Consider the following 23,107-nt stretch of genomic DNA (forward strand, 5'->3'; position numbering starts at 1 on the left):
GGTCGGGTGACTCCTGGTTCAGCACAGGTCATGATCTTAGGACTGAGAGACAGAGCTGCGTGTCAGGCTCAGTGCTCAGCATGGAGCCTCCATGAGATTCTCTCCTTCTCCCTATGCTCCTCCCCTTTGCATGCGCACTCATGCTCTCTCTCAAATAAATTAAATATTTAAATAAATAAAAGAATGTACATATATGTTTATTCAGAAAAAATACAAAAAAAAAATAAATAAACCCAGAAGTTTTAAATTTGTTTTTAAATCATGAGGTTTTCTCTTTTTTCTTTTCTTTTTTTTAAAGATTTTATTTATTTATTTGACAGACAGAGATCACAAGTAGGTAGAGAGGCAAGGCAGAGAGAGAGAAGGAAGCAGGCTCCCCATGGAGCAGAGAGCCCGATGCGGGGCTTGATCCCATGACCCTGGGATCATGACCCAAGCTGAACGCAGAGGCCTTAACCCACTGAGCCACCCAGGTGCCCCAAGGTTTTTCTCTTTTACACATTTCTGTTTTAAAAGTTTTCTACAGAGAGTACATACTACTTTTATAATATGGGGGGAAAAAGAAAACTACACTGATAAATATTTTCAGCAATATTTAAAAGGTTACGGAATAATAAGAAATTTACATATACAAATACACATACACATATATATGATTACCATTAATTTTAAGAAAGAATTATGCATAAGAAAAAAAGTTAGTAAGAAATACACTGAAATAACAGTGGCTGTGTTTGAAGGATGCAATAATTATGGGCAATCTTCCTTCCTTCTACTATTTTGTGTCGTGAAATTTTTCTTTAAAGAACATGTATTATGTTAATATGAAGAAAACCACTGTACTTATCAACCCTAACCCCAAACCTTCTTTTTCATTGTATTTTGCCTCCTAAAACAAACCCACAAATATACACATGCACAAAAACCCAAAGTACTTACATGGGCTTACATCTCTGTATCTGTTTCGATTTCTGTTTTCTGGAAACTTGGCCACTCTATGAGGATAGTCATGGGACTCATTGCGAATTTCCTTAAAATAACAAAGATACATTTTAATATTCCTCTTAAATTGAGCAAAACAGATACTTTCCAGTATAAAGTAACATTTATCAAGCACTGATGAAATGCCAAGTATAACACAAAGCTCACTGTCTACATTATCTCATTCAGTTCTTACAACACCAACAGGAAAAACTATCATCCCTGCTTTATGTATGAGGGATGACAGGCTTCGAGAGGTGAAGCAATCTGCCAAAGGTCATAACGCCAGTAAGTGCCAGACCTCAGGACTGAACAAGGTCCTTCAGGAACCATGTCTCTGCTCTGGATGTATTCATATATTGCCACATAATGATTCAACCTCTACAAGCAACATTAGACACTTTATGTAACACAGAACTAATGCAATGGAGGTATCTAAGGCTAATCACATCATACTCTGATTTCTTACTAAGCTCTCAATAATATCTACCTCTATTTTGGAGTTTCTATCTTAAAACTTTCATCTATTTCTTCACCTTCGTGCCATATTACTGTTACTTTGAGTCCAGAAATATCCTCAAATTTTATTTCTAGAGCCATAAATGCTTAGCAACCACCACTAGGTCAGAAGCTCATTTTAGGACCCTTACAGCTCTCTGTGCTCCACTGGGGAAGAAATTCTATGAGGGTACGGCTGCACTAAGCACTCAGCTATCTGGTGTATCCAGCATGAACAGTTTTTGTGTTTTTTTTTCCCACTCAAAGAGAACATATTATTCTGAGAATGAAGGCTAAACCAGAAACACCCAAAAAAGTGTGCATCAACAGCAAAAATTAATTTGATTTGTTTTCACACTATCACATGTGAGAAAAAGCATTTTAAAAGTGAGGCGCCACATGATTTTATAAATTAAGCATAAATAACTCAAGTCACTTCTTTTTATTTTTTTACTATTTACAGATGTTTAGTTTAATAACTGTATTCCTAAATAATTAATTTTGATTGAAAACCTTATGTATTTTTTAATAATTTATCTTTATTTTATTATTTTTTTAATTTCTTTTCAGCATAACAGAATTCATTGTTTTTGCACCACACCCAGTGCTCCATGCCATACGTGCCCTCCATAACACCCACCACCTGGCTCCCCCAACCTCCCACTCCCCCCCCCTTCAAAACCCTCAGATTGTTTTTCAGAGTCCAGAGTCTCTCATGGTTCACCTCTCCTTCCAATTTCCCTCAACTCCCTTCTCCTCTCCATCTCCCCTTGTCCTCCATGCTATTTGTTATGCTCCACAAATAAGTGAAACCATATGATAATTGACTCTCTCTGCTTGACTTATTTCACTCAGCACAATCTCTTTCAGTCCCGTCTATGTTGATACAAAAGTTGGGTATTCATCCTTTCTGATGGAGGCATAATACTCCATAGTGTATATGGATCACATCTTCCTTATCCATATCTAGTAACGAGATTGAAGCAGTGATCAAAAACCTCCCAAAAAACAAGAGCTCAAGTCACTTTTTGACAAATGCTTCTACTATGGATTACCCGGCCTCCCGTATGCCACCAAACCCAGAACAGGTAACTTTCTAGTTTGTCTTTTCACCCACTGGGCCTTCTAAGATGCAGAGAGTAGGGAACACAGACCACCTCTCAGTGGATCACACTGCGTGTGCAAAGAACATGTAGAACACAACCTATGTTGGTATTGCCACTTTGGAAAATGCAATCTGTCACAAACACACAATAGAAACACATACACATACACGCTATAATTGTTGCTACTGATTTTTTAATGCTTCTCTCTCATCCGGCAGTCTTACTGAGCTCTCTAATATTCTGTGGTGGCTCTGGATTTCTCAGTATTACCAAACAGTTGTAATTCTGTCTCTTCCCTGTTTTTTTTTTTTTATTTTTTTATTTTTCTTATCTGATCCCATTGGCTAAAATTGATTATTCAATGTCATATAGATATATTTTTCCCCCTGATTTTGAAACAACTGCTACTAATGTTTAACCATTAGGCATAATATTTGCTTTGTGTTTCTGATCAATAGATACCCTTTTCAAGTTAAGATACTTCTCTTTAATTTCTAGTTGGCTAAACATTTTTTATCATGGGTGGGTGTTGAACTGTATTCAGTGTTTTCCCTGCATTTATGGAAGTGATCATATAGCTGTTCTCCTTTACTCAGGTAGGTGTTGAATTACAATTTACACATTTTCACTTAGTAATATGCCTTTAAAGTTCCTCCATGTCCTTTCATGGCTTGATAGCTCATTTCTTTATAGTGCTAAATATCCCATTGTCTAAATGTACCACCATTATCTTATTTAAGATGTATGCATCTATGTTTTTAAGTTAAACTGACCCCTAATTTTCTATTTTCATATGACTTAATTCAGTTCCAGTATCAAAGTTATATAGCCTCATATATTAATTTGGACAGAAATATTACCTTTCAGTTTCAAAAACTTTTCCAAGAAAGCGTATAACAAATGTAATTAGCTGAAAAGATGAAAAAGTGTCAACTATTCCAACACATTAATTATATTAAGTTTTTATATGCTAAGTAATAAATTTTACATGTAAAATTAAATACATTCAGGTCTAGGCTTATATTTATTTGATAATTTCATACACTTTATAGAGTTGAAACACTACAAAGTAATTTTTAAAAAAGATTTTATTTATTCATTTGAGAGAGATACAGAGACAGAGAAGAGACCACAAGCAAGGGGAACACAGAGGGAGAGGGAGAAGCAGACTCCTTGCTGAGCTGGGAGCCTGACATGGGGCTTGATCCCAAGACCTGGAGATCATGACCTAAGCCAAAGGCAGTCGTTAAACCATCTGAGCCACCCAAGCACCCCTACAAAGTAATTTTATATTGCAAATTAGTAACTGACATAAAAGAAAAATATTAATTTAAAATAATACTAAAACAGGGACACCTGAGTGGCTCAGTTGGTTAAGTGTCTGCCTTTGGCCCAGGTCACAATCCCAAAGTCCTGGGACTGAGCCCTACATTAGGTTCCCTGCTCAGCAGGGAGCCTGCTTCACCCTCTACCCCCTACCCCCAACTTGTGTTCTCTCTTGCTGGTACATGTGCTCTCTCAATAAATAAAAATCTTTTTTTAAAAAATTAAAAATTACAAAATAAAAACATACTAAAACAGTTTTCTGTTAATAGCTTTTCTGTATCAAATGTAGAGAAAACAAACTGGCAAGAATAAAAAATTCTGGTAACATGAGGCAGATGATAGTATTCTCATACATTACTGCTGAATGTAAACAGATACAATGTTTGGGAATGATTTAATAAGATCACAAATTTGACCCACCAATTTTATCCTCAAGGAATTTATATCACATAGCCACCCACCTGTGTGCAAAGATTTATGGACAAGGATGTTCACTGTACATAAGAGTGAAAAATTAGCAAAAATGTTAAATGATCTTTAGGAGTGAACTGGTGAGATAAATTATAAGGCACCAATGCCTTATAATTTATAATGGAAAAGGAAACAAGGAAAAAGGACAAGTGCTACATATGAAAAAATTTCAAGGAAACAATGAAATTAACAATTTCACTGCATAGTGAAAAAAGTACAAAATAATATTGCACTCATGGTGGGGAGGGAACAATCCACTCAAACATAAATATGCCTAGAATATAGTGAATAATTCTAGGAGGATGAGAAATTAGTAAATTTTGGAGGAAGGCTGAACATCTAGGGAAGGGTACAGATTTATGCAATAAAAATTTATTTTCATTGTGAAATATTTCAAATAGAAAAATATATATAATATCACACTCATTTTACCATCAGTGAGATTAAACACTTATTGCCACTTTTGACTATCTGCTTCAAATCTTTATTTTTTATAAAATTTATTTATTTTAGAGAGAGAGAGAGAATGTGTGTTTGCACACACAAGTGAGAAGGGGGAGTGGGAGAGAGAGAATCTCAAGCAGACTCCACACTAAGGATGGAGCCGCCTTTATGGGGCTCAATCCCTTGGCCCTGAGATCACGACCTGAGCAGAAATCAAGAGTCAGATACTTAACTGACTGAGCCACCCAGTTACCCCAAACCCAACACATTTCTTAAGTTTATTCTTAAGTATTTAAAAAAAAATTTTATTTTAACTGATCTCAATAGGAATACACTTTTTTCCTCCCTTAATCAATGAGGATGGATTTCATAGTATTACACTCCCTCATACTGACCATCTTTACAGTCCCAAAATAAATTTGGGAATGGTGTTCTAACTGTATCTCTAGATAATACCTCATAATATCATTAGAATTTTAGGATTATAATCCTAAGTAAAATTAAACTGCCTATTTGGAAGGGGAAGGGAAGATGCTTACTCATCTATTTTTATCTTTCCTTTGTATTCAATCTGACCTTCTAAAGCTTTATTTTACTTCATTGTTTTTCTAGCTTGAATGAAATGCTTGCTTAGCCCACTAATATCCTTTTCTTTCCTTCTTGCTTTAGAGACTGGTCTAATCCTATTAGGCTTAGGAGAGTGTCATCTCATTATTTTCTAGAGTCTCTAATGGCATACTGATTTCTTCTTTTACCCAAAAATGATTCGCAATGGCTACTGTTTTCTATATGTTATGCTTATTTCCTTTTCCCCATTTTTTTCTGTATTAATCAACTTTTCTTTGTTCCTCTTTCCCTCTAGTAATTTAGAAGTAAAAGTACAATTCCTATTCTATTGGGAATCAGTCTTAAAATTTTGTAAAAGCCATGTTTGAACTTGTATTTTTCTACTAATGTGAAAGCATCTATCAATAAATCCCTACTGGTAGGAGTGCCTGGGTGATTCAGTCAGTTAAGTGTCTGCCTTCAGCTCAGATCATGATCTCAGGGTCCTGGGATGAAGCCCCAAGAGCAGGGAGCCTGCTTCTCCCTCTCCCTCTCTCAAATAAATAAAATCTTTTTTAAAAATCCCTACTGATAAAATCTATAGTACAATTATCATATATTTCACTTCCTTCTTCCTACAGCCCAATCCCCCATATTTTCTTGAAATAATCTAGAACTTCGGATCCGTATTTTTTACTCTTTCAATTATTTCAAAATTAATTTCTTACCACTTGCAGTAAAGTTTATGACTGTATTTACAATTATTTAACGTTAACTCTAGAGTTTACCTGGCTTCACTGCCCAAACCTGTGTTCTATACCTATTTCATTTCTCTCAGCTCTTGGGTGACATTCTCCATTATCTTCTGGCATACAATGTCAGAGTGCATAAGTCTGATGCAAAACTGACAGGTTCTTCTCTCAACATAACTTGTTTTTCTACGTTACAGGGTTTTGTCTTCTATCCTGTTACTTGGAAAATTCATCAAGACACACCTAGGTTTTTATGCTTTTTTAATAAATTCTTGGTGAAGACTTTGTGATCCCCTTTAATCTTGAAATTCAAGGCTTTCTTCAGCTCAGAAACACTCTTCCATTTATGTCTTTGGTCCCTGCTTCATCTCAGGGTCCTCTGTTCTCTTTCAGAACCACCTAACACAGAGATTTGAGACTTTTATGTGTTTTAAGTGTTCTCTCATAATTTTCACTTTAAATATCTCTTTCCTGAATTCAGATTTTTCTCATGCTAACTTGGTATTCTGCACTATTTTGCTAGTGAACCTTAAGTTTTTTTTTTTCAACAATTATGTTTTATAAGTTTAAGAACTCCTTCCTGTTCTCGGTTTATTTTTATAACTTGCTCTTGTTTGGGGAATCTGAATTCCAGTTTTCCCTATTTCATATACTATTCCACATGCTCTAAATGATCCAACCAGTCTCACTTTCTTGAGGTGTTGAACTTTCCATATGTCTAACATTTGTTTATCTTCACAGAAAGTGCAGGCATCAACTTTCACCCAAGCTTTTGTAGATGCTCACACTGTTTTATATCAAAATCCCCTAAGTCTTGGAATTGGAGGAAACTGGTCAAGATACAAACTTCCAGTTATAAGTAAAATAAGTATTACAGAGGAAATGTACAACAGGATGTGTACACACTACAACAGGATAGTGTATCACTACTATGTGATACAGAGAAAAGTTACTGAGATTAAATCCTAAAAGTTCTCCTCACAAGAAGAAAACTGTTTTCCTTCCTGTCTTTTCCTTTTATCTTATTTATATGAGAAGATGGATGTTAGCAGAACCTATGTGGTAATCATTTTACAATACATATAAATCAAACCACCATGCTGTACACGCCGTAAATGTAAACAGTGATGTATATATCAGTCATTTCTCAAGAAAACTGGAAAAAAAAAAAACCCTCTAAGTCTCAAGTATATGGGTAAGACCCTTCTCTGGTGCCAAATAATAATGTAGATTTTTCTTCTTATCACTGCAATTTGGTCATTTCGATAATAAGTAAGAACAACAAAAAAGCCTCTTGCATGGGATTAAGAAAATTATGAAAAATTATATCCATTTCTCATGATCTATCACTGTTCTTGTTGTCAATGTTTACGGCTATTTGTACCACTGTATCTAACAATCTTCTCTTTTTTTATACTCAGACCTCAGAATTTTCCTTAAGACTATCATAAGTGCCATAAGAAAAGTATGCTCACATTTAAAATAAACACAGAGGGATGACTGTGTGGCTCAGCTGTTAAGCATCTACCTTTGGCTCAAGTCATGATCCCAGGGACCTGGAATGGAGTCCCACATGGCATGGGGCTCCCTGCTCAGCAGGGAGCCTGCTTCTTCCCCTCCCCCTGCTTGGGCACTCTGTCAAATGAATAAATAAAACCTCAAATAAACACACACACACACACATATACAAAATAAACATGGAAAGTAGATTTACTTTCAGCTCGGGGTGTAAAGAGCACAGTGCAAGAATAGACCCAAAAGATGACCAGGAGGGGTGCTGGCCCGGCTTAGCCGGTGAAGCATGCAACTCTTGATCTCGGGGTTGTTAAGTTCGTGTCCCACACTGGGGGCAGAAACTTAAAATGAAGACTTACCAAAAAAAAAAAAAAAAGAATAACCAGGAGTATGCCACATAAACAAGTAGAGAATGACAGGTCTAAGTAGACAAAACAGCTCGTGCCAAGTCATTAAGATGCAAAAGTACATAAAAATAAACAAATGAAAACTAAATAAACAAAAGAAAGAATGAATAACTGATGTCTTGCAAGAAGTATAAGCAGCACAGAATTTGTGGTGCACGAGAGGAAAATGCAAGAAATGAGGATGAACAAGCATAGAGATGAGATTATTCAGGCATTTGTTCATGCTTCATTCACCCAATATACATAAAGGAATTCTGCAAATTATAAGGATGGTACTCTAAATGGCAGGATGAGGGAGGAAAAAGGGATGGGATATTCAGCAAACAGTATGATAAAAGCAGGCAATTATTTAGGAAAAAAAAAACTGGTCAGGAACAAGACAAGGATTCCCAATTTCACCACTTCTTTTTTCCCCCAGGATTTTATTTATTTATTTTAAAATTTTTATTTTTAAGTAATCTCCACACCTAACCTGGGGTTCAAACTCACAACCTCAAGAACAAAAATCACACGCTCTACCAAATGAGCCAGTCAGGCATCCCACACTTTCGCCACTTCTATTCAACGGAGTACTGAAATTTTAGCCAGAGTAACTGTGCTATAATAAATAAATAGGCATTCAAATTGGACAGGAAGTTGTAAAACTATCTTTATTCACAAATGACATGACCTTATATGTAGAAAATCCTAAAGAACCTACCCACCCACGCAAAAAAAAAACTTGAGTTAATACATTCAGCAAAGCTGCAGAACACAAAATCAACATACAAAAGTCAATTTCTATACACTAGCAATGAAGCCAAAGAAGGAAATTAAGAAAACAATCCCATTTACAACAGAATCAAAAAGAATTGTTCTGAATAAACTTAACCAAAAAGGTGAAAGATCTGTACACTGGAAACTACAAAACACAGCTGAAATTAAGGATAACCTAAATAAATACAAAGAAATCCTGTATTCATGAATTGAAGATTTAAACACTAAGAATACAAAACTACCTAAAGTGATACACTGATTCATTGTCATCTCTATCAAAATTTCAGTGACAACTATGCAGAAATGGAAAACCTCATCCCAGTATTTATATGGAATTTCATAGGACCCTGAATAGCCGAAATAATCTTGAAAAAGAGTAACAAAGTTGGAGGACTCACACTTCCTGATTACAAAACTTACTGCAAAGCTACAGTAATTGTACCAGTGCGGTATGGCACAAAAACAGTCACAGAGATCAATGGAATAGAATACAAAGTTCAGAAATAAACTCTCAGATCTACAGTCATTTGATTTTCAACAAGCAAGCAAATTCAATGTGGAAAGTCTTTCAACAAGTGATGCTGGATGGGGTGCCTGGGTGGCTCAGTGGGTTAAGCCGCTGCCTTCAGCTCAGGTCATGATCCCAGGGTCCTGAGATCGAGCCCCCGTCAGGCTCTCTGCTCCACAGGGAGCCTGCCTCCACCTCTCTCTCTGCCTGCCTCTCTGCCTACTTGTGATCTCTGTCAAATAAATAAAATCTTTTAAAAATAATAAAATAAAAAAACAAAACAAAACAAGTGATGCTGGGAAAACTGGATATCCACATGCAAAAAAAATGAAGCGGACTTTCACCATACAAAAATCCACTAAAATGGATCAAAGACCACATGTAAGAGCTAAAACAATAAAACTCTTGGAAGAGAGCATAGGCACTAAAAGTCATCATCTTAGATTTGGTGATGGTTTCTTAAATTATGACACCAAAAGCACAGGTGACAAAAAAAATAAAATAAAATACACTGGACTTCATCAAAATTAAAATCTCTGTTCATCAAATGACAGTACACAATTAAAAGGAAACACACAGCTTGGGAAAAAATATTTGCCTATCATGTATCTGACAAGGGATTAATAACCACAACATACAAAGAATTCCTACAATTCAACAACAAAAGGACAAACAATGTAAAAATACACAGACATCTATTAAAATGGCCAAAATCTGGAACACTGAGAACACCAAAAGTTGACAAGGATATAAAGCACAATAACTCTCATTCATTGTTGGTGAGAATACAAAATGGTACAGCCACTTTGGAAAACAGTTTGGTGGTTTCTCACAAAACTAAACATACTCTTACCATATGATCCAGTAATTGCACTCCTTGCTATTTACCCAAAGGTGAAAACTTATGTCCACAGAAAAACCGGACATAGCAGCTTTACGTACAACTGTCAAAACTTGGAAGCAACCAAGATGTCCTTCAGCAGATGAATGGAAAAACAATGTTACATCCAGACAATGGAGTATTATTCAGTGTTCAAAAGAAAATGTTCATGAAGACATGGCATGGTAATTCATTTAGGAACCTTAAATGCATATTGCTAAGTGAAAGAAGCCAATCTGAAAAGGCTACTTACTATATGATTCCAACCATATGACATTTTTGGAAAAGGCGAAACTATGTAGACAGTAAAAAGGTCAATCATGGTTTCTGGGGTTGGGGAAGGGGGTAGGGATGAATAGGGAGAACACTGGATTTTTATATATGATGCCATAATGATGGATACATGGATACATTTGCCCAAAGCCTCAGAATGTATACCACCAAAAATGAACCCCAAGGGGCGCCTGGGTGGCTCAGTGGGTTAAAAGCCTCTGCCTTCGGCTCAGGTCATGATCCCGGGGTCCTGGGATCGAGCCCCGCATGAGGCTCTCTGTGAAGCGGGGAGCCTGCTTCCCTTCCTCTCTCTGCCTGACTTTCTGCCTACTTATGTCTCTGTCTGTCAAATGGATAAATGGAATCTTTAAAAAAAAAAAAAAAATGAACCCCAAGGTAAACTAGGGACTTTGGATATTTATATCAATGTAGGCTCATCAATTATAACAAACATACCACTCTGGTGGGGGATTTTGATAATGTGGAAGGCCGCATGTGTGGGGGGCAGGAGGTACATGAGAAATTTCTGCAGCTCCCCCTCAATTTTGCTGTGAACCTAAAACTACTCTAAAAAAAAAAAATTAAGTCTTGGGTGTCTGGGTGGCTAAGCTGGTTAAGCATCTGCCTTCAGCTCAAGTCATGATCTTAGGGTCCCAAGATCAAGTCCCATATTGGGCTCTCTGCTTAGCAGGGAGTCTGCTTCTCCTCCTACTCTCCCTCTGTGCTCTCCCTCTCTCTCAAATAAATAAATAAAATCTTAAAAAAAAGGGGGGGGTTAAAAAAAAGTTGTCTTAGGAAAAAAACAGGCGAAGGACCTGAATAGACATTTCTCCTAAGATATACAATTAGTCAATAAACACAGAAAAAAGATACTTGACATCCTTAGTCATTACAGAAATGCAAATATAAACCATTCATAACTACTAGCAAGACTATAATTTTAAAAATGGAAAATAACAAGTGTTTGTGAGGATATAAAGAAATTAAAATCCTCAAACACTGCTAGTGGGAACGTAAAACGTTGCAGCCACCAAAGAAACCATTTAGCTAAACACAGAATTACCATATTATCCAGCAACTCCACTTCTAGGTCCAAATCCAAAAGAATTAAAAAACAAGGATTCCAATGGCTATATGCACAGCAATGTTCATAGCAGCATTATTCATAGCAGTCCAAAGGTGAACACAACCTAAGTGTCCATTAACAGATGAATGGAGAAACAAAATGTGGTATATACGTACAAAAAAAATTAGTCAGCCATAAAAAGGAATGAAGTTGGTAACAGGCTACAAAAACATAGCTCAACCTTGACAACCTTATGCTAAGCGAAATAAACCAGACACAAAGGGACTAACATATGATTCCACTTGTATGAGGTATCTAGAAGAGACAAATTCACAGATAGAAAGTAGAGCAGAAGTCACCAGGAGGAGGGGGAAATAAGGAGTTATTGCTTAATGGGTACAGAGTTTCTATTTGGGGTGCTGAAAGGGTTTTGGAAACAGTGGTGATGGTTGCACAACATTATAGATGGAATCAATGACACTGAATTGTACACTTAGAAATGGCTAAAATGGGGGCACCTGGGTGGCTCAGGGGGTTGAGCCTCTGCCTTTGGCTCAGGTCATGATCCCAGGGTCCTGGGATCAAGTCCCACATCGGGCTCTCTGCTTGGCGGGGAGCCTGCTTCCTCCTCTCTCTCTGTCTGCCTCTCTGCCTACTTGTGATTTCTGTCTGTCAAATAAATAAATAATCTTAAAAAAAAAAATGGAATCTTTAAAAAAAAATGGCTAAAATGGAATATTTTGTTATATATATTTTATACAAAAAAAATTAATTGGATGTCTACCTCATTCCTTTTATCAGAATAATGTCCTGGTTGAGCAATCATTTAAACATTAAAAAAAATAAATAAAATTGTAGAAGAAAACACTGAAGAAAATTTTTTGTAATCATAGACTAGACAAGGTCTTTCTAAGCCATGGTACAAAAATCTAGAAAAAGCTGATAAATCAGATTTCATAAAAATTTAAATTTTCTACATGAAAAAATACCACAAACATGGCCAAAAGTAATAAATTGAAAAAATATTTGCAATATACAACAAAGACTTAACTTCCTTAATGTGTAAAGAACTCCTATGTATTAAAAAGAGAAAGGAAATACAAATGGCTTTTTCAAAAGAGAAGCTGTTCAACGGCACTCATTACAACAAAACTGCAAATTATAACTACAGTAAGACTATTTTTCACTTCTCAGATAAAGATCAGAAAGTTAGATGATATAACTGGGTAGAGGTCAAAGAGTATAAGGAAACAAGCACTTTCTTACACCATTGATGGAAGTGTACATTGATAAAACTTCTTTGTAAGGTTATTCATTGCAACATTGTTTTTTAATAGCTAACGACTAGAAATAATCTACAAGCCCATAGATCAATGGTTAAATAATGAATACTATTAAAATGTTAAAATGAACACAGCTAAATGGAAGGATTTCCAGTGACAGATTAAGTGAAAAAAAGCAAGGTGTAGAACATTGTGCTAGTATTTGTTTTGTAGGAGTGCAATAGAGGGAGGGAGAAGGGAAGCAGGCAATGATTAAAACATAAATCCATGCAGAAGCAGGTCTCACTGTCATGAAGTGACTTCAGTTTTCTAAGGTGACCCCAGCATACCAGCCCTTGACTAGGAACAGAGTGGTCACACTCTGGGAGCCATACAACCTAAGTCCAACCCATCTAAAGAATTTCTGGAAGCACGATTAAGTAGTTGACCCTTGAACAAAATGGTATTTTCTCTTCCTTATGATTTTTTTTTTCCAGATTTTATTTATTTGACAAAGAGAGACACAGCGAGAGAGGGAACACAGCAGGGGGAGAGAGAGAAGCAGGCTTCTCAAGGAGCAGGGAGTCCGATGCGGGGCTCGATCCCAGGACCCTGGGATCATGACCTGAGCTAAAGGCAGACGCTTAATGACTGAACCACCCAGATGCCTCCTCTTCCTTATGATTTTAATAACATTTTCTTTTCTCCAGCTCATTTTGTTATAAAAATACACTATAAAATACACACAACATAAAAAATATCTTAATTGACTATGTCTTTGGTAAGACTTCCAGTCAACAGTGGGCTAATAATAACTAAGTTTTAGGGAGTTAAAACTTATATGTGGACACCCCTAACCCTGTATTGTTCCAGGTTCAACTAGAAACTACAAAGAGGAACTGACAGCTTTCAGAGTATAAAACTGTTCAAATACAGTGAAAGAATAAAATAATTCGGTATGAGATTTTCTTCAAAGGAATGAAAGCAGTATGAAACAAAGGTATAAATGCTCAGTGAAATAAACCAAATTAAATTGACAGAGGAAGAGCATATTAAATCAGACATACTGGTTGCAAAAGGAGTAAGAAGAGTACATTAAAACAAACATGAAGGGGCGCCTGGGTGGCTCAATATGTTAAGCTTCTGTCTTCAGCTCAGGTCATGATCCCAGGGTACTGGGATGGAGCCCCGCATCAGACTCTCTGCTCAGCAGGGAGCCTGCTTCCTCCTCTCTCTTTCTCTGCCTGCCTCTCTGCCTACTTGTGATCTCTGTCAAATAAATAAAATCTTAAAAAAAACCCAAAAACATGAAAATACCACACTGAAAAAGTACCAGAAATTCACAGATAAAGTGTCTAATCAGAAATCAGTTTCTCAACCAGGACTTCTTTCCCAGAGGTCATCAACCCCAACAGTTTGAAATCGCATGCTAAAATTTAGAGGATTTTATGTATGCAGGCATTCCTCTTGTTCATAGGTTACATTTTAAAGGCGTTTAAAGATGTTTTAAGATCTTTAAGGATTTATTTATTTATTTATTTGACAGGAGACGGGGCGTGGGGATGGGCAGGCAGAAGCAGAAGGAGAGGTAGACTCTCTGCTGAGCAGAGAGCCCCACATATGGCTCAATCCCAGGACCCCAGGATCATGATCTGAGCCTAAAGCAGATGTTAACTGACCGAGCCACCCAGGCAGTCTCCTGGGTTTAAACCCCTATGTTTAAAATCTAAAACCAAGGATTTCACCATTAAGCCAAAACAACTGCCTGAGCATTATTACTACTATACCATAAACGGAACATTAAATTAGCACTACATTAAATACATTTAAAGTAGCATCACATTCATTTTCAACAACTATTTCAGATAATAGCCAGGCAAGCTAGAACATCATTAATTAGAACATCTGAGTATTCGACTCAGAACAACAAAGTCAGTCTACGGCCATACCACCCTGAACGCGCCCGATCTCGTCTGATCTCGGAAGCTAAGCAGGGTCGGGCCTGGTTAGTACTTGGATGGGAGAACAACAAAGTCAGAATTTACATTCTTTAAAATTATCCTGCAGAACCCTATTTCTTCCTCAGTTATCAGCTGCTATGTTTTAAATTTTACATGCTAGACTGACACAGTACACAGCTAAGCATGCTACCCAGAATAATGGAGAGTATTACAAAAGTTCTAATATGCCAGTTACTTTAACCAAGCCCCTCTGGGGTGCCTCGGTGGCTCAGCTGGTTGAGTGGCCAGCTCTTGACTTCGGCTCAGGTCATGATGTCAGGCTTGTGGGATCAAGGCCCCACACGGGGTTCTGTGCTCAGCATGGAGTCTGCTTCTTTCCCTCTCCCTCTGCTCCTCTCCAATTGCGCTCTTATCTCATAAATAAATAAATAAAATTTTTAAAATAAACAAGCCCCAACAAACAGCCCTCAAGAAACAGTGACTTTAACAGAGCACTAAGTGATCAAGCAGGGAGACAGGACGACAGAACAGGAGACTGCAAGAGCTGTAACAGGTCTCCAACTGGGAACAGGGAATTATGTGCATAGTAGCGATCTGGGAGTAGCTTTGAGTTCTTGGAGATTCCGGTTAAAATCAAGAAATTGAGGGGCGCCTGTGTGGCTCAGTTGGTTGAGCATCTGAATTTTGACCAGTTCGTGATCTCAGGATTTTAAGATAGAGCCCCACATCAGGCTCCACACTAGGTGTGGGGCCTGCTTAAGATTCTCTCTCCTGCTCCCTCTGCAGCCTCCCTCAAAAAAACAAACAAACAAACAAAAACAAGAAATTGGAAAAGGCAAGCTAGAAAGCCTAAGACAAAGGTGACTGTCTGGATTTCCACAATTGCAGGCAGGTATCAGTAACTATAGAACATACATCAGAGCCAAAACTCAGTTATAATTTCTAGTTATATATTCTCTACAGGGGCACCATTCCCACAGCTGCTTTCCCTTAAAGCGGTGGCCCTTAACTATGAAGGAGTCACAGAGATCCACAGCAGAACAAAAGCTATTGAATCACCTAGAAACAAAATACCAAAACACACTCACACATACACACAATTTAGCAGAGAGTTTCAAGGGACTTGGAAATCACTGTCCAGTCTAATCCACGGATCCCAGATACTGTTAGTATCCCCAAATGACCCCACCTATTAAAACACATTCCATTCTCTCCTTGCTACGAAAAATTTAAATGATACCATCAGTGGCATTAATCTCAAGTAGATCTTAAGAAGAAAGCAATGTAAGTAGTCGCAATGGCCAATTGGGATAACACAGAAATGAGAATCCTAAGGACTAAATTTGGGTCCCATCTGTGTCACTGTTGGCTATGGTGGCAACTGTATAGAAGTCCCAACCTCATGTTGGACAGGCATCTCCTCAGCTATGAATGAGGGGGCTGGAATACATCAAGGTGCTAACATGTTATTTATCTATTTTTAAGATTTTTAAGTAATCTTGGGAGCCTGGGTGGCTCAGGTCATGATCTCAGGGTACTGGGATCAAGCTCCACATTGGCCTCTCTGCTCAGCAGGGAGCCTGCTTCCCCTTCTCTACCTGCCTCTCTACCTACTTGTGATCTCTCTCTCTCTCTCTCTCTGTCAAATAAATAAATAAATAAAATCTTAAAAAAAAAAAAAAAAGAAGAAGTGCATGCTCCACCAACTGAGCCAGGCAGGAGCTGCAAGGGGCCAACATTTTAAAAGGGAAGCGTGATTCTTTTGTTTAGTGAATGTCTCAGAAGTACAGGCAAATGGTGGGGAAACAAAAACAAAGTACCCCTCAAAGAGCTTGACACACAAGTAGACAGTTATAACACTATGTGATTCATACTCCAATAAAAGAATATAGAGGTTCAGGAATCCCGTAACTTTGCCTAAGGAGACCGGAGGCTAGTCTTAAAGAGGTTTCCTAGATATATAAGGCATAGAAAATATCCAACATATGTAAAGACTCCAAATATGAGAAAGCAGGCTATTTTCAAGGAAATTTAAGGAGTCTATAGAGAAGAGCACATGCAACCATGTGAAACCCCTAATCCTAAGATTAAACAATTGCAGACAATGCGTAATACACACTGCAAAGGAAGTGTTTTAGTACAAGAGAGCTTTGGTTGGGGCGCCTGGGTGACACAGTGGGTTAAGCCTCTGCCTTCGGCTCAGGTCATGATCTCGGGGTCCCTGGATCGAGCCCCACATCGGGCTCTCTGCTTGGCAGGGAGCCCGCTTCCCGCCCCCCCCCCCCCGCCTGCCTCTCTGCCTGCTTGTGATCTCTGTCAAATAAATTTTAAAAATTAAAAAAAAAAAAAAAAAGAAAGAAAGCTTTGGTTTAACCTGTGGCTACCCACTATAAATACTAGAAAAATAGACTTCCCTTGATACTCTACTTCTAAAACTTGGCTGACTCACAAATGACTCTTACTCTGGCAGTTATCTGAACTACTAATTTCTAATAAAGAAAAATGACCAGTTAAGAGTTTCACAGTTCCTAAACTCTGATTAGTCAACCAAATTCTTTCTGAGCCACCATTTACAGAAACATTACTCCATGGCTTATATGATTTTTTTTTTTTTTGCCATTTCCGTACAGTTTCACTCCCTTCCCTGAAAGCTCATAAAACTTCATTCTTTCTCTGCCCTTCTCATGCCCCAGCCTGATTCAGACAGCAATCAGCAGTGACTACAGACAAAAAAAAAAAAAAGCAATCATGAACATTTCTCAAAAAGCAGTTAACCTGAGTCTACATTAATGTTTCATTAGTTTGTCAGTCAAACCAAATTAGACTTTTCCAGCAATCTCACTTCTGCCAGTTGTGCTCTTTCAAGGCCAGTTCTTCCATCTATGTGCTCTTGCTCCCATCAGCACCTGCTTTTCAAGGTTTCTGGCACCAACAGTAATCCCTTCTATTTCTTCAACTTCTAACCTCTCTCTTTAGGCTTATCCTCCCCCTCTCCCAAAACACATCAAGTCAGGGTTCTCTGATAAGAGGTCATTATTCAACAAAGATTTATCATGCACCTACTAAGTGCCCCATGTTGTGCAAGGCACTGGCACTGCCTGAAGTTCTAATGAGACAATGCAGAAGAGAAATTTATAGTCTGTTCTGCTCTGACCCCGTAACTCATTCCTAAGAAACCTCCTATTACCAAAAGCTATGTTATAAAAGCAACTGTTCAAAACTGGGTAAAACGGAGTAAGGGGCCAAAGAGTTTCACACTCAAAATAATCAATTCATTTTTTCCTTTCATGCAAGACTTTCAATAAGGTGTAAAGCAAAAGTTCTCACACCACTAAGCAAGTCCAACTTCTAGTTATATCTAGCTTTTGCCCAAGAGCAAAGCCTTTCTTTTCCTAATCCAATTAGCATGGCCAAAAAAATTCACAGATATCACCCAGTCTTGTGACAGACAAAGCAGAGAGCTCACTTAAGCACTTTTCCCCTACTCAAATAGTGGTTTGCTTAATGCAAATTTGTGTTCTCTAAATAATTTGCTGCACATTACAACCAATGCAATGCTATGAAAGGGGAAGTCGTGGAACACTATGGAGTATGTAACAGGGGATCATATCCTGCAGGGGAGGGGCAGGAAGGCCCCTCACTAAGGAAGTGAGACTTCAGGAATGAGTAGGAGGTAGTTAATGGGGAAAATAGGGGGAGAAGTTGTGCTAAAGCAAAGAGAGCTACAATTATGAAGACCCTCAGGGAAGAACAGACACATACATTTCAAGGAATAGAGCCCAAAGAAGAGGGAAGAAAGTCATATGGGGAGGAAGACCATGTGGTCTTGTGAGCCACAGAAGGATCTGAATTTTGCATTATGAGCAGTGAAAAAAACCACTGAAGGTTTTCAGTAAGAAGGGACATAACTGTGTGTCACTTTAGCTACCTACCATTTACATGGTAAATGTAAATGGTAGGTAGCTAAATGGTAGTCTCCATTTACGTGGTTGTACTTCTTCCCACCTTCTCTTCTCCATGCTCAGCATCTTTCGTACTCCACTGAAATTGTTATCTTTAAAGGTATCTGAGGGTACCTGGGTAGCTCAGGTGGGTTAGGCATCAACTCCTGATCTTGGTTCAGGTCAAGATTTCAGGGTTGTGAGATCAAGCCTCACACACTGGGCTCACACAGGGTGGGCATGGAGCCTGCTTAAGATTCTCTCTCTATCCCCCTCTCCCTCCCACCCTCTCTTTCTCCCACCTCTAAAAACAAAGCAAAACAAAAACAACTCACACAAAACAAAACAACACCAAATAATAAAAAATAAGGGTGTGGACATCCACCCCTTAAGTCAATGGGCCCTTTCAGTTTTGACTTTATTTTCCCATCTGCTGCGTGTGGCCCTCCTCACCATCAACTCCTTTCACACCCACAATCAATTTTCTCCCACTTCCATGATTATTCCTCTCTAGTCTTTTCTGCAAGCTTCTTTCTTTACCTACACCCTTAATTGTTGTTGGCCTTCAGCATTTCCAAACCCTCCATATTTCCCCTAGATGACCTCATCCACAAATACCACCTATGTGCTCATGATTTCCAAAATCCTATTTACAGCTCAGACCTCCCTGAAGTCTGTATTTATATATTAAACTATTTCCATTTTGACGTCTTACAGGCATCTCAAACTGAACAGTTTCAAAACCAAACACATCTTATCCCCTTACCACTTCAAATCAGTATCTCCCCTTCATTCCTCCTGCCACTGCCTTAGTTCAGGAGGTCAACACTTCTCTTCTGGTTTATTCCAACAGAATACTTCCCTGTACTACCTGCCTACAGAGAGCCCCATCATTCACACCAGTAGAACAATCTTACTAGGGGTGCCTGGGTGGCTCAGTGGGTTAAGCCACTGCCTTCGGCTCAGGTCATGATCTCAGAGTCCTGGGATCGAGCCCCGCATCGGGCTCTCTGCTCAGCAGGGAGCCTGCTTCCTCCTCTCTCTCTGCCTGCCTCTCTGCCTGCTTGTGATCTATCTGTCAAAAAAAAAAAAAAAAAAAAAAATCTTAAAAAAAAAAAAAATCTTAAAAAAAAAAAAAAAAAGAACAATCTTACTAAAAAGTAAATATAGTAAAGGGATGCCTGGGTGGCTCAGTCGGTTAAGCATCTGCATTTAGCTCAGGTCATGATCCCAGGGTCCTGGGACTGAGTCCCACACTGGGCTCCTTGCTCAGCGGGAAGCCTGCTTCTCTCTCTGCCTGATGCTCCCCCTGCTTGTGCTCTCGCTCACTCGCACGCTCTCTGACAAAAAATAATTAAAACCTTTAAGAAATAATAAAATAAAAAATTTTTAAAATATATAGTATGATCTTGCCTGGTACTTCCAGGCTTAAAATTCCTCAATGAGTCCTATCAACTAGCTCCAATTCCATAGTCTGATCTACAGGCACCTAATAGCCTCTGTCTTACTCTCCAGCCTTATCCCTCCAGCACCTCAACTTCATTCCATACTCCTCACGAGGCTAATTTCTTGGTAGTCCTCTTGTTCTACGCTCTGTACCTCTGCACACATTCCTTCCTTCTCTGGAACACTAATTCTTCTTCCCTTATTCTCTTCACCTAGCCAACTTGTCCTTCAAGACTTAGGTAAGGCCACACCTCCTGCGGAATCACTACCAGAATTTCCAGGTGCACCCTTTTGGGTGATTAGACAACACCCTGTGCTTAAAACTAGCTTTTGCATTTCTTACTTTTGTTTTCATCTTCTTACCCATTTACTACTCCCAGTGGGCTAGATCCTTGAGAGGTGGGACTCAGTCTAACACTGATACATAATAGATGTGTTAGGAGTGGATGAACGAAAATAGCAAATTGTGATGAGGCCATCAAAAGAACAAATCCTAGAATTGTGAGCTCCCCAAGAGAAGAAACTTTGCTTCATTCTTTGCCGAATCTCAATGGCCCAGAGCAAGACTGGTACACCACTGGTGCTCAGTACATATTTGTAGTAAGGCTGAATGTACATTCTAGAGTCAAAGGAAAACCTTTTTCTACACTTGCTTTCCATTACTAACTTTCTTGGTTTGTGACCCACTATTCTCATAACACCAGTATGTTTTACGTGATTTCTACTGACCAAATGAATGCTCTTCTTCTTCTGTTATGAAAAAAATAATAAAAGCATTGACTAAACCACTAAAGGATTCCTTGGCACCAACCAGTTCATGGAAGGGTTTCCTGAATTCCTTGAAATTTAATGTGACATTTTCAGTGGATATAAGAAAAGTCCATTTTTGTGGTGAGAGGGAATTACAGTTTTCATTAAATTTTCAAATATATTAATGCTATCCCCACCACCCCAAAATCAAACTGCTTAACCAAAATGTTAAGCTGAATTAAGCTGTAGCATTCACCTTTCTCTTCCCAAATCTGTATTTTGATTTATCAGTAGCAACTTGGAGACAGTAGCTTGTATTTAAACAAATGTAACAGGAGAAGTCGGCAGGCTCTCACATAAAGATTCCTACCAGAATTTGCATTTAAAATTTTCTATAATTAGTAAAGCCATTACCAACGTTCTCAAAAGTTAGTACTCTGTTCTAATATACTCTGTACTCAAGTGAATCAGGGTATTTATTACACTTCCTGCTAATGTGTTCAAGAAAAAAAAGTTACATTCTGATCATAATGACAAAGAAGCAATTTTTACTGTCCTTGAACTAAATGAATTTAAATGGGGGAGAAACCCAGAATCATCCAGATTTACAGGAAAAACCTTTTTTTTTTTTTCTTCCTTTTTCTGCATAGTGAACCGAACAGCCGAAGCAACATTTAACTCACCAACCACTCAATTTAATCTTGGGAATAACATGCTAATAATTAAGCAGTACAGACAACTAAATCATTTTCAAAGAGATACAGTTCTGTATGAATTCAAAGGTTCTCTAGCTGATGCGAAGAAACTAGTTACAAAAGAATCTAACTACACTCGGGATTCCACTCATACTGAGTTCGAGAAAAGGCAAGATTATTGCACAGCAGTAAGAAATCAGAACAGCGGTGGTCTGGTCTATGGGATGGAAGAAGGGGCATGACGGCACCTTCGGGGTAATGAAAAGGTTCATTATTTTGACCTGGTTGGTGCCTACACAGGTGTACACATTTAGAAAACTCGCTTAACTCCACACATAAAATCTGTCTCTCTTACTGTAAAGTATTCCTCGGTAAAGAAGATTTAAAAGAGAACACCCTTTTTCTTTCTTTTAACTAACACAACCAAAGCCAGATATTCTCGTTCCTGGAAGCTGTTTGTGGAGGACGACCCACGCGCTGAGACTCTGGGCTCTCTGAAAACATTAAGACTGCTGATTCGCCGGGAGCTTCCACCGTCCCCACGGTTTAGGCACTGCCATTTCGAGAGGCCCCAAAGCCACCCAAGAACACCAAGGCCAGAGCCGGCTGCGCCTTCGGATATGGGTGCCGCGGCCGGCCTCCGCTCAGCCACAGAACACCTGGCCAACAAAAAAGGTATCCGCGGGCAGAGTCAGCCACCAGGGCTTGCGAACTCCCACAAGCCTGCAGCCGGCTCTCCGCCGCCCGCCCGCGTCCCCTGAGGCCTCACTTCCCTTCTCTCGGCCCCCCGCGGACTCTCAGACCGCCCGCGGGTCTCCCGGGTACCCCCCACCTCCCGACCTCCCAGGTCCCCCCAGGATGGCGGAGTACGTCCTCGCCCGCCACCAGGCGCCGCTGTGGAGCCGCCTTCCAGAACTAACTCCGCTTGCGCTCCAGAGGAGCACCCCCGCCCGCCCGAAGTCTTTTTTCAGAAGGGCCCAGAGACCCGGTCGGCGCAGGCGCGCCCCTGACGCGGCCCGAGCGCCGCCACTTCCGCCCCGAGCAGGAGGCGGGGGAGGCGGGAGGGAGCCGGCGGGCGCGAGCCCGGGTCCTCGGTGAGGACTGTGGCTACTGCGCGAGCCCGCGACTCACCAAATACAGCTGCTGCCAGCGATTCTGAGCATCCAACTCCTCAAACTCCCGCTCGACGGTGGCAGACATGGCGGCGGGAGCGAGCTGGCGCGAGCGGAGCCTGCGCCGGCGGAGAGGCTCAGGCCCCGCACGATCCGGGGAGAGCGCTGGCGCTGCGGCGCATGCGCGCTCCGCGCCCTGCCCCGCCCCCACGCCGGGCCCGGCCGGCCGCGGGGAAAGTACCTGGAGCGTCGGACGTCAGCGCGCCGATTCGCGGCGCCTGAAGTCGGACGGCGGCGGGGCGGGACGTTTGGAGGAGGCGTGCTCCAGAGGGCGCCCAGGTGGGGGAGAGGGCGGGGCCAAGGGGACCACCCAGAGGCTGCAGTTGGGGGAAGTGGGACACTGGGCGGTCG

At 39.7% G+C, this 23,107-nt stretch overlaps 1 protein-coding gene across 1 annotated transcript in view; it reads right to left on the reverse strand.

The window, feature by feature from the left end:
- The window catches only part of PTPN2 (protein tyrosine phosphatase non-receptor type 2), an 81,947-nt gene extending 59,106 nt beyond the window's left edge, over positions 1 to 22,841 (reverse strand). Inside the window, 2 exon segments of the mRNA XM_047697034.1 lie at positions 940 to 1,030; positions 22,716 to 22,841. Of these exon segments, the coding sequence (XP_047552990.1) occupies positions 940 to 1,030; positions 22,716 to 22,784 (160 nt within the window). The 5' untranslated portion in view covers positions 22,785 to 22,841.
- Positions 22,842 to 23,107: the final 266 nt, after the last annotated feature.

This window comes from Lutra lutra, chromosome 12, assembly GCF_902655055.1.
Source record: "Lutra lutra chromosome 12, mLutLut1.2, whole genome shotgun sequence".
Lineage (NCBI taxonomy): Eukaryota > Metazoa > Chordata > Mammalia > Carnivora > Mustelidae > Lutra > Lutra lutra.